The following is a 12,027-nucleotide window of genomic DNA, read 5'->3' as shown; positions in this document are numbered from 1 at the left end:
TCCTTTAAGCCAGCACATACTACAAGCAAAGCCTCCCTAGATCTGGGGTGTCAGATAAGGTTGGCCTCTGCACCCTGCCCCACCTGTTGCTATGTCCATTAACCTTAAATGGTCAGCCAGCATTGCAGCCTGGTCACGGGCCTAGTCAGCGATCCAGCAGCCGGCTCAGGAGCCCTGCCAGTTGACCTGAAAATTGGCATACAGCAGGCATGCCTGGGTCTCGGGATTCCCCGATGGGGGTCAGGCCCCACCAGCCAATGGGCCTTGCTTGGGTCCTGCCCCTGGAGAATAAACTGAGGCAAGCCCATCACTTCTCCTCAGTTATTTTTGGTCACAGGGTGCAATGGAGCAAGGACACTTTTCCCCCTGGCGCCGTTGGGCCCACCCTCACTTAGATATCGTGCACCCACCTCACAGAACGCCACTTCCTCAAATTCCCACAAACTACCTCAGATTATCTTGTGGGGGACTTGTGTGAGGGAAAACGTAATAATTTGGAGTCTCAGGCAGGATTTGATCAAATAAGCAATAAAGATTTTATTTAACAAAGGAATTTTATGACAGGAGTGGGTAAAACATAGGATAATTCAGATTGTAATGTTATTTCACTCCACTGCTTTTGCATATGTTGCACAGCTGCTGCCGCTTAATACTTTGGTTCTTAAACAAGGTGGTAAAAGGTAAAGGTAAAGGTACCCCTGCCCGTACGGGCCAGTCTTGACAGACTCTGGGGTTGTGCGCCCATCTCACTTAAGAGGCCAGGGGCCAGCGCTGTCCGGAGACACTTCCGGGTCACGTGGCCAGCGTGACATCGCTGCTCTGGCGAGCCAGAGCCGCACACGGAACGCCGTTTACCTTCCCGCTGGTAAGCGGTCCCTATTTATCTACTTGCACCCGGAGGTGCTTTCGAACTGCTAGGTGGGCAGGCGCTGGGACCGAGCAGCGGGAGCGCACCCCGCCACAGGGATTCGAACCGCCGACCTTTCGATCGGCAAGCCCTAGGCGCTGAGGCTTTAACCCACAGCGCCACCTGGTACTTCCTGTCAGTTACACACCCCTCTCAGACAACCCTACTCCTGAGATACTCCAGGTAACAGACCCAAGGGATCGCTGGTTTGGGAGTCTTCTCTTGTCATAGAAGAATCTCTCCCCTCCTGACTGGAATGAGTCCTAAGTAGACTGTCTCTTTACAGCTTCTACTTCTCCTGGCTCAACCACAGCCTCCCAGTTAATTCCTGGCCCAATTACTCTTACAGGACACCACACACTGTCTTCCACACTAAGCTCAGAGACTCTTTTCTCTAGCTTGTGTTATATTCCTCAGAGTGGATGTTTTTACTCAGAACCAACTCTCTCTCCTCTCACTCCCTATCTCCCTACCTATCTCCCAACCTCAGTCCCAACCTACTCCAAACTGTCTCTCCAAATCCTGTCCTTTTCAACTCCCTCTCCTGGAACCCCAGCCAATCAGAGGCCGTTCATTAACCGTTTGCTGGCAGGGAAAAAGAAAAAGAAAACAATTGGGGACCCAACCTGCCCAGCAAAACAAACTCTTCCATCACACAGGGACTTGGCACTCAACTAGTCTTTCTCAAAGCCTGTGTGGCACATACTGAAAGGTGAAGCCTTGCTGTTTCTGGCCTACAGGAGTAAGACTGGCAATTGTGACCTCAGGCTGATCCTGGCTTGACTGAAGGGGGCGGGAGAGAGAGAGAGTCTGGCACTATGACCTCATTCAGTCTCTGTGACCTCATGCTGATGCTGCCTGCCTGAAGGTTAGGAGAGAGGCTGTGTCAAAAGATGGTACAATTTCATATTGGCTGCAGACACTCATTCTCACATGTAAGTTTCCCTTCCCTGTGCCAAAATCGCCAAAATCAAGAGATCTCCCATGGAAGTTGGCCGTGTAGCCTTAGGAGTGCTCCACACATGTTTGAAAACTGTTTATGCCAACGGCAAATGACCTCCATCTGAAATGTCAAATTATTATAATGAGACCTTCTCCGTAAACTTCCTAAGTGTTTCGTTAGTTGCCTTTGTTTTAAAAGGGAGGCAGTAAAATCCACAGATGTGGACTTTGAAGACCTTGTGATGAGCCTTCTCCCGCCCCACCCACTTGATCTCAGATGGTAAAATCCACTAATAAATGTGAGCGGATGGAAGGTCTATTTGTTGTCCTGTCAAGTCAGGCCATGCGGAACAAACCAAAAGGAGGGAAGGGGGGGGGGAGGAAGCCGAAAGCAACCAGGGAAGGAGCTAATGATGTGAGCTTGCCTCTGCCAAGATGCACTTATGAAAATCGCTGTGACATTTAAGGAACCTAATGATGCGACATTTCTTTTTAACTTTATTGTTCTGTCCGAATCAGGTTTTACAAGTGGAGATCACATTCCCAAGATAGCACCTGACTTATGCAGATTTTTTGCACTTGCTGCGATGCTTCTTTGTGCAGCAGATAACTGCTTACCAGACAAGTCACAATACGAGGCAAGTGTTGCCATTTCCCACATGGTGGTGGAACGCCTGGTGATCTCTGAGCAGTGGTGTTTGCAGTACACTGCCATTATCTCTTTTTGCCTGATTTCCCCTCTTCACTACTGATTTTCTGCAGAATGGATAAGTAATAATAATACAGTGGACTCTCGGGTTGCGAACGTGATCCGTGTGGGAAGCACGTTCGCAACCTGCAGTGTTCGTAACCCATAGTGCCGTGTGTGCGCACACACGGATCACAATTCTGTGTTTCTGTGCATGTGGAAGCACCGAAACCCAGAAGTAACCAGATCCGGTACTTCTGGGTTCAGCGCGGTGCGCAACCCGAAATCGCACAACCCAAAGCATTTGTAACCCGAGGTATGACTGTAATAATAATAATATATTCTTTTTTTATACCACCTTATACCAGCAGGTCTCAGAGTGGTTCACAGGATAATCTTTGTGAAGCATCTGAAGAGCACTGAGGGTGGGGTGGAGATGCAGGTAGGAAGACCAGCTTTATTCTTTTTAGTGAAAAGATTGTATTTGCATTGCAAAAAGAATAAACTTCAGTAACTGGACTTCTCAATACTTAACTGCAATTCTGTCGCACACTTTATGCACTTAGGCCATTAAATTCAGCAAAACAAAATACATGAGAGGAGCACAGATTATAACTGTGCTCCTCTCATGTATTTTGTTTTGCTGAATTTAATGGCCTAAGTGCATAAAGTGTGCGACAGAATTGCAGACTTGGACCACAGGGGAAAGCAGAATAATGCTGATCAACTATGCTTCTGATGGTGGCATAAGAAGTTATTCTCTCTGAAATGTATAATTTATCGTTGGAGTGGCACACAAAGGATGAACAAGTTAAATCTGTGATGATAGCAAGAGATGTTGGACACAATATAATGTTGGAAGATTGGGAAAGGTTGTGGAAGAAAGGGGTTAAGTTTACTGCTTGTACTGTATTAAAAGAAAATATCATGAAAATGATGTATAGATGGTACTTAACCCCAGTAAAACTAGCAAAGATCACACGAGTGAAAATTTATGCCGGAAATGTAAAGAAAAGGAAGATACCTTTTATCATATGTGGTGGATGTGTCCCAAGGTGAAAGACTTCTGGGAAAAGATTTATAATGAGTTGGAAAAAATGTTGAAATATACATTTATTAAGAAACCAGAATCCTTTCTACTTGGAATAATAGGATTGGAATTGCCCAAGAAAGATGTTAGATTGTTTTTGTATGCCACAACTGCAGCAAGAATTTTGTTAGCCAAAAATTGGAAATCACAAGAAATACCAACAGTGGAGGAATGGCAGATGAAGATGATGGACTTTTTGGAGCTAGCCGACCTGACTGGAAGAATCCGCGAACAGAAAGAGGAGGAACATCAAGAAGATTGGAAGAAATTTAAGGATTATTTAGCTAGATATTCTAAGATAATATAAGTAGAATTACTTGTAAGTACCAAATTGGCCTCAGAGTAAAATATGTTGAATTGCATAACATTATGGATTGAAAACATTAAGAAAGAAAGATGTTAACTGAATAAGTTAATTTTATTGGAAAGTGGAATTGGAAAACTGCTACAATGAGTTTTATGGAAACTCAGGGGGGATTCGAAGAAGTCATTTAACAATGATAATTAAATTGGGATTTTAGCAGTTAGGATATATGTTTGTTTGTCTTTTTTATATTGTATTGTTTTTCTTTTATGTTTGTTATAAATTTGAAAATTAATAAAAAATTCTGGGGGGAAAAGAAGTTATTCTGGAGTACAGGGGGGAGCTCTAATTCAGTGTTGTACAAGCTATAATTAACACTTCTTTAAAATTGCATGGATATGTGTAAAATTAGAGGAGAGTCAGAGTCCCATGGACTGCAAGAAGATCAAACCTATCCATTCTTAAGGAAATCAGCACTAAGTGCTCACTGGAAGGACAGAACCTGAAGCTGAGGCTCCAATACTTTGGCCACCTCATGAGAAGAGAAGACTCCCTGGAAAAGACCCTGATATTGGGAAAGATGGAGGGCACAAGGAGAAGGGGACAACGGAGGACGAGATGGTTGGATAGTGTTCTTGAAGCTACCAGCATGAGTTTGACTAAACTGCGGAAGGCAGTGGAAGACAGAAGTGCCTTCCAGGGAGTCTTCGTCCATTGGACTCTCGAGAGTCTCCTCCAGCACCATAATTCAAAAGCATCAATTCTTCGGCGATCAGCCTTCTTTATGGTCCAACTCTCACTTCCATACATCACTACTGGGAAAACCACAGCTTTAACTATATGGACCTTTCTTGGCAAGGTGATGTCTCTGCTTTTTAAGATGCTGTCACTTTTCTCCCAAGAAAATTGGCATAATAGAATCAACAAATGAGAAGGCAGGGACAAACACAAAAGGGAACATCTACTGGTATGAATGGGGAAGAATGATGTTTCTCCTTATATACAAATTCACATATATGTAGGTGTGGACTAATTTGGCCTAATTTAAATGCAAGGCAAATGGATTAACAGAGAAATAATACTCTGATGTGGACAGGCTCATATATATGATCAATTAATATCCTATAAGACATGAGCCAACGGGACAACAATATGTTTAGAGGGTCATTTGTAGCTTAATTTTGTTAAATGCCAAACTTATTTGTAGCATACATAATCTTTTCTTAGCCCAGTGACTCAAACACTGTAAATACTAAATAAATGATCTCTTTCTTCAGTGACCTTTATTCATTTGGACCTTCATCCATGGGGTTTATTCTCATTTGGTACATATTAACATTCACTAGGTCTGAGTCACGGTGCTAAGAAAAGATGGTGTTTACTATAAATAAGTTTGGTCATTTTAAACAGAATTACAAAAGACACATTTAATTAGTATATTCCTGCCCAGCTAGTGGACAGGTGGGCATTTTCCAATCATAGCTCTGCAAGCCATACCGAGTGAAGGAATGGGTCTCCCAAAACCCAAAAACTGACTGTGCAGGCAGTTTTAAACTGCACCAAAATCCCTATTTTTCCTTAGTTAAAATGCATAAACTCGAGCCGTTGAGCAAATTCATAACAAGAACAAAGCTCTCTCCCTTATCAGCCCGTGGCGGCAATGAGTGACCTTGCCAAGTTCCAGTACAGCAGGGATGATGCGTGTGTGCCTTATCTTATGTGCTGACCACAAAGACACGCAGACCCACATAAAATGCCAAAAGTGTGTTCCCGGAGATGGTGACCTCATCCCAGATAAGAGTAGGAAGAGGAAGATCCTTTTATGGTCAGAAGTACAGGAAGGAAGATCCTTTTATGGTTGAGAGTACCAGAGCAGGAACATATGTGATGTCAACCTGCGTACGTAGGCCGACGTGGTTGGGCTCCTAGGGGATGAGTGAGAGGGTGCCTGGAGGATATATAAACTGCATGAAACCTGTCATTTCTTTGGACTTGCTGTGGACTTGATCACGCAAGTGCCTTCTGCTATCCGGAGAGCAGAATAAACTCTTTCTTTGAACCAACCCTGTGTCATTTGACTTCCTTTCTCCTGTCCCAGAGCAACGCAGACCCAATCAGTGAACTCCAATAAGGCTACACGAGTACAGTGGTACCTCGGGTTACGAATTTAATTCGTTCCGGAGGTCCGTTCTTAACGTGAAACCATTCTTAACATGAGGTACCATTTTAGCTAATGGGGCCTCCTGCTGCTGCCGTGCCGCCGCCGCCGTATGATTTCTGTTCTCATTCTGAAGCAAAGTTCTTAACCCGAGGTACTACTTCCAAGTTAGCGGAGTTTGTAACCCGAGGTGTTTGTAACCCAAGGTACCACTGTATGGTGGGATTTCCCCTTTCCCCTCCAACAGCTGAAGTACAGAAGCACCTCAGAATGTGGACCTTGTAGGAAACGCTTGCATCCATATTACTTCAGTTTCATTGTCTGGCACCATCTCACGCTCCTCCTTTGGACATTGTGCCAGTTCCCCCTTGGCTATCCCTTCGTTTTCCAGCCACACAGACACAATCTTGATTTGGCTGAAAGAAGGCATATAAAGATAACAGAACAATACCAATTCTCCATGCCATTTCTGTTCCAATCTGCATAAGACAATAAACAGAATTACAAAATAGAAAGTGCTTTGGTGCTTAAAGGGCACAATGCAGCATATATAGCAGCATCCGATAGGTACCCAAGATTCCACCTTACAAACTTGAGGGCTGTTGAAATATGCATCTCTGCACTAACAGATGCACTTATTGGAGATGCATCTGAATCTTGTACAATTATTTGGTGGTCATGGGTGGAGCTGTGGGTTAAACCACAGAGCCTAGGACTTGCTGATCAGAAGGTCGGCGGTTCGAATCCCCGCGACGGGGTGAGCTCCCATTGTTCGGTCCCTGCTCCTGCCAACCTAGCAATTCGAAAGCACATCAAAGTGCAAGTAGATAAATAGGTCCCGCTCCGGTGGCAAGGTAAACGGCGTATCCGTGCGTTGCTCTGGTTTGCCAGAAGCGTCTTGGCCATGCTGGGCACATGGGCAGCTCCACCCAACATGGCGACGAAGGTAGTTACCAAGTAATTTCGCTTACCCTTATCAAAGTTTTAAGTGGTTTTAAGCAGTTTTTACCCTCTCCTGTTTTTATCCGAGAGTTTTAATGATCTGCTGGCTGTGCTGGCTTTTATCCGTGAGTTTTAAATGATCTGCTGGCTGTGCTGGCTGCCTTTTATTATCTCTTTTATTACCGCCACGGCTGCCGCCGCCCCCCTAACTGGGTGAGATAAGTGAAAGGCAGTATTCTTGTGAGGAAGACTAAAGGATTTAAGGAGTTCCCCAGCACAGTGCCCACGACGGTTCCCCTGCAAAATTGATTTATGGGCCATGGAAAACGCCCAAGAGACTCTGACGAGGCATTATCCTCTCCGAGGCCTAAGCAATCAAGGAAGGGCTCACTTAAAGGTGGGAGAGGCCCCGAGGAATGTACCTACTCAATAGCAACTCAAAATCGTTTCAATCCCTTAATTGCCCTTGAAATAACATCAAAAGATGAGGCCCCTGAGACACTACAAATTGGAAACGCAAATGGTAACACAAATGGGGATGGTCCCTATCCAAAGGAGGTGTTGGTAGCCGAATCTGCGGACTGCTCAGGATGTGAGCAACTCCATCTAGTAATTAGAACTCTAAACTGTATATTTAAGAGAATTGACGGCCTATCCTCTCAGCTGCATAGCCTTCAGCAAAAACTGGATGACCAGCCGGTTCAGACAGCCCAAGACGGGGCAGTAGATGTTCCATTGTGCCGGCAGAAAGCTCCTCCAAACACTGATCGTATGAAGAACTGCAAATACAATCTCAACCCCGCACTGAATCGCCAATCCCTGATTCTACATCCAAGGAAGATTTCCCTAACCTTCCAGGAAAGGGACCCAAGTTGGGCGACGCTACATGGGACTAAAGAGCACCTCAGATGGCTTCTAAAACTCGAGTCATCACAAATAGATCTTTCTGCTGTGCTTCCCTTAGTCCGCCAGAACAGATATCAGAGAATAATGCTGGCTTTCCACTCTGCAAAAATCCCCTCTCTTATTATTCAGCAAAAAGTGTTTTTGAATAGTCTTGGCATTTTTCCAACGAGAGTTTTCATGGACTCCATAATTAGACCCCTCCTATCGGAGGGATTAATCAAGGAGACGGTACAACCTTCCCGTCCTGAACCACAAAAGAGGGCTGAGCTGTACACCTCATATCTGGGCCAGTCCCATAGTACCCCCACTCCTACAACTAAACACTATGATTGTGCCAGTAACTCTATGACACCCCAGGAGGAAAGAGAGCTTATCGCCTCCTTTGGAGAGTTACCAGCGATGGAACAACAAGAAATTATAAATAGGCTGGACTCACTTAAACTTCAGCTCCTAAGTATCGCCTGTAACGGAGTTCCTATGAATAATACCCACTCTAACTTAGCGGTGCCATGCCCCATGGAAGTGGAAACAACAATCCCCCAATATCCAGCATATAAGGTGCCATCTGCATTGGATGGGAAGGTCTCACCGCTGGAGGCAGACTCTTCTCCTCCCCTTCATGCTGGTAACTCATCCCTGCTTTTAATAGGCTTATCTGTTCCCTCTGAGATTAACCGATCAAAGAATGAATCTCAGGATAACACCCCCCTGGATAAATCATCGCCCCTGCATCCCTCCATGCCGGACTTGGAATCAACATACATCGAAGACCATCCACGACCTGAGACGGTAGTGGCCACTCCAAGTCAGGCTTCTCCACCAAAAACCCAAAAATTACGTGAGGAAGACACTATAGTGTCGAGAGTCAACACAGAGTGGACTGAAGACCTAGCAGGACATATAAATCAAATGATCACAAGTGTATCGGTTAGATCCCCAAAGAAGACGGCTCCAGCAGACTTCGCAGGAGCCTCTTCAGAGCCTAGTTGGGCCCGACAGCTAAAAACGCCAAATATTATCTCTACTCGCCAGGATGCTAACTCTTTTCTGCCCCCCAAAAATTCTGGCCCTTGCGATTTGATCGTGCCACAACCGGCTCGCACCAGAGCAAAAGACTCACCACACCAGGACGTCAACCTTCAGCAAAGGAAAATAACGGACTTCTTTATGGGAGCGTCCTTGCTGCATAAGAGCTCCCCACAAGAATTTAAATGACGGTTAGCCGGACAACCCAAAAAACCACCAATATCGATCCTCTGTTGGAACATCGCTGGTTGGCGCAGAAAAAAATGTGACCCAGAATTCCAGTCGTATATCAATTCGTTTCATATCATTCTATTGCAAGAAACTTGGGAGGAGGGTGAAATTGTTATAAATGGATTTGACCTACTATCTCTTCCAGCTTGCCCCTCCCAGAAAGGAGGACGGCCGAAAGGTGGTCTAGTAATTGGTATCTCACTGAAGCTGCATTTCAAATTTTCATTAGTTTTGACTGCTCCCCCCTATGCTTTATCCGGGTTGATGTCGGGGGGGAAAGTATCACTGCTAATCTCCAATGTCTACCTCCCGCCAGGGGGTTCATCCCTTGAACTGCATGATAGATGGGAAATATTAGAAGATCATTTAGTATCATGCCGAGTCAAATATTCCAATAGCCAATTCTTAATTGGGGGTGACTTTAACGCACGCATAGCAGCAAATTGGGTCGATTTAACTAAAGCTAAATGGTGGTCTGCTCCATGCCTCGATAATTATGATTTGAGACATGCCTTGAGGAGAACCTCAAAAGACTCTAAAGTAAATGAGGCTGGAGTACTTCTTTACCAAATGGCTATTCGCTTAAACCTAGTACCCCTGAATGGTTGCTGCCCTCCCGATATACCGGGGGAGTATACCCACCTAGGCATAAAATCAAACAGTGTACTAGATTACCTTTTAGCCTCGAGTGATCTGATGCCGAAAGCTCTCTCTTTTAAGATTGACAATATTCAGTTTAGTGACCACCTTCCACTTGCTGCTACGTTTGACCTAGACTGGCACGGGGACGAGTACAGTCATCCAACTCAATTAGATACTAACACAGAAAACCCGGTAGAGGGTATTAATACGGCATTACGAGTGAAGGGTATAAAGTGGTCTGTAACGCAGGCTCAAAAATATTCTGAATTTTTTCAACAGGAGATCATACAAACCTATTCAGCCCTTGACATAACTTCATATGAACACGATCAAACTATTAATCTATTTGCCAATCTGTTGAATGACCTCACGTCATTCTTTACTGTCCCAACCCACCAGGCAAATCGGGCCCACTTCAAGACAGGTGCACTGTGGTTTAACCATAATTGCAAACAAGCCAAACAACATCTTTGTGCTATTTATAATGATTACAAATCCTCAGGGGCGACTATGCTTCCCAAGGAGTACTATCAGGCAAAATCAGCTTACAAATATGTGCAAAAAAAGGCCAAACAGGAATGGCAACTGAACCACTGGCACGCACTTATAGCTGCCTCAAATACCCGTAATTCCCGAAAATTCTGGATGCTGGTTAACAGAAAATCTAAAAGATACCCCCTATCAGTTATTCCTGCCCCAGTTTGGGAATACTTTTTAAGGAACTATTTTGCCTTACCAGACCTTAATATTAATACAATCGATGGATTCTATGAGCAGCTCCCTCTTTGGCCACCCACCGACCCGGAAGAAATCCACGGACTCATTTCTAATCTCAAAGTTGGAAAAGCCCCCGGTCCTGACCTAGTCCCGGCGGAAGCTATAAAACTTCATGCAGACTGGTGGGCGAAAATCCTGGCCGTTACTTTTGATGCCGTAAACAACAGTGGGAAGGTTCCAAGAATATGGAAGGATGCGATTATTATTCCAATTCATAAAAAGGGCTCGACAGATGACCCGGGAAATTACAGGAATATTAGTTTATTGTCAATAATTGGGAAAATATATGCACGGTTCTTGTTAACTAAGCTTACTAAGTGGGCCGAAGAGAACAACCTGATTGGGCCTGAACAGGCTGGTTTTAGACCGAATCAGTCAGCGGTTGATCATGTCTTAGTTTTATACCACCTTGCCCGGAAATATTCCGCCCCAAATAGAGGCCAACTTTGTGCGGCCTTTATTGATTTAAAGGCCGCTTTTGACAGCATCCCCAGAGGATTACTTTGGGGGAAATTAGCACGATGGGGAATAGACAAAAGACTTTTGTGGCTAATAACTAAATTGCATGACGGATCGGCCGCCAGGGTGAGAATCACTCCGGCCGGCGACCTCTCAAATTCAGTAACCATCAATAGAGGTGTTCGTCAAGGATGTATCCTTGCGCCGACCCTTTTTAATCTATTTATAAGTGATATGAGGGCACCTCTGATAGATTCTCAAGAAACGATCCACGCCCCCCGTCTTGCCCAATATCGTTGCCCCCTTCTACTCTACGCAGACGACACAGTGATCGTATCTTTTTCAAGAGTTGGCCTTAGGAGGGCATTAAAATTTTTCGATGTTTACTGCAAATCAAATTTTCTTACAATTAATCATGCCAAGTCCAAAGTCCTAATTTTCACTAAGAGTCAAAAAACCTATAATTGGAGAATAGACGGAAAAGCCATTGACCAAGTCTTTAAATTTCAATACTTGGGAGTCCTTCTCCAACACAACATGGGCTGGAAGGTCCATCTTGCATATGTATTAAATAGAGCTAAAGCCCTTTCCTTTGCGCTACTGCGTTTTTTCTTTTCAGATGGGGCTTTCCATATTCCATCAGTGTTAAAAGTTTTCAAGGCAAAGGTGATTGCAACAATAGCATATGCAATTCCAATATGGGGGTCTTTTGTTAATCTAACCCAATTGGAGGTAATCCAAAACCAGCTTCTAAGAAGGTTGCTAAAATTACCCAGGTGTGTAAGCAATACTGCTATACGACTCGAACTAAATGTTACATCTCTAGAAACCACATTATGGAAATGCATCCTCTGTTACTGGTTGGCATTATGGCATAAACTTCCAAATCTCCACTTGATACAGTGTCTCTGGAGAGATGACTTCCCTAGCCCTTGGGCAAAAATAATACATGGGA

At 44.5% G+C, this 12,027-nt stretch overlaps 1 protein-coding gene across 17 annotated transcripts in view; it reads right to left on the bottom strand.

The window, feature by feature from the left end:
• LOC307212652 (uncharacterized protein) overlaps positions 1-12,027 on the bottom strand; it is a 230,559-nt gene that overhangs the window by 199,164 nt on the left and 19,368 nt on the right. For 5 of the 17 annotated variants that reach the window (XR_013837041.1, XR_013837042.1, XR_013837043.1 and 2 more), the window contains exon 1: positions 2,468-2,581. The exons of 1 other annotated variant lie outside the window; for it this stretch is intronic. Coding sequence is in view for 1 of the 16 variants with exons in the window: in XM_079970212.1 (XP_079826338.1) it covers positions 2,468-2,564 (97 nt within the window). In the remaining 15 variants the exon portion in view is untranslated. Of the gene's footprint in view, positions 1-103; positions 187-1,533; positions 1,679-2,467; positions 2,582-12,027 lie in introns of those variants that run through there. 11 more of the 17 variants (XR_013837045.1, XR_013837046.1, XR_013837048.1 and 8 more) reach the window with 3 other exon arrangements.

This window comes from Podarcis cretensis, assembly GCF_951804945.1.
Source record: "Podarcis cretensis genome assembly, chromosome: 3".
In the NCBI taxonomy this organism is placed as follows: Eukaryota; Metazoa; Chordata; class Lepidosauria; order Squamata; family Lacertidae; genus Podarcis; species Podarcis cretensis.
This window is presented reverse-complemented; position numbering and strand designations above follow the sequence as displayed.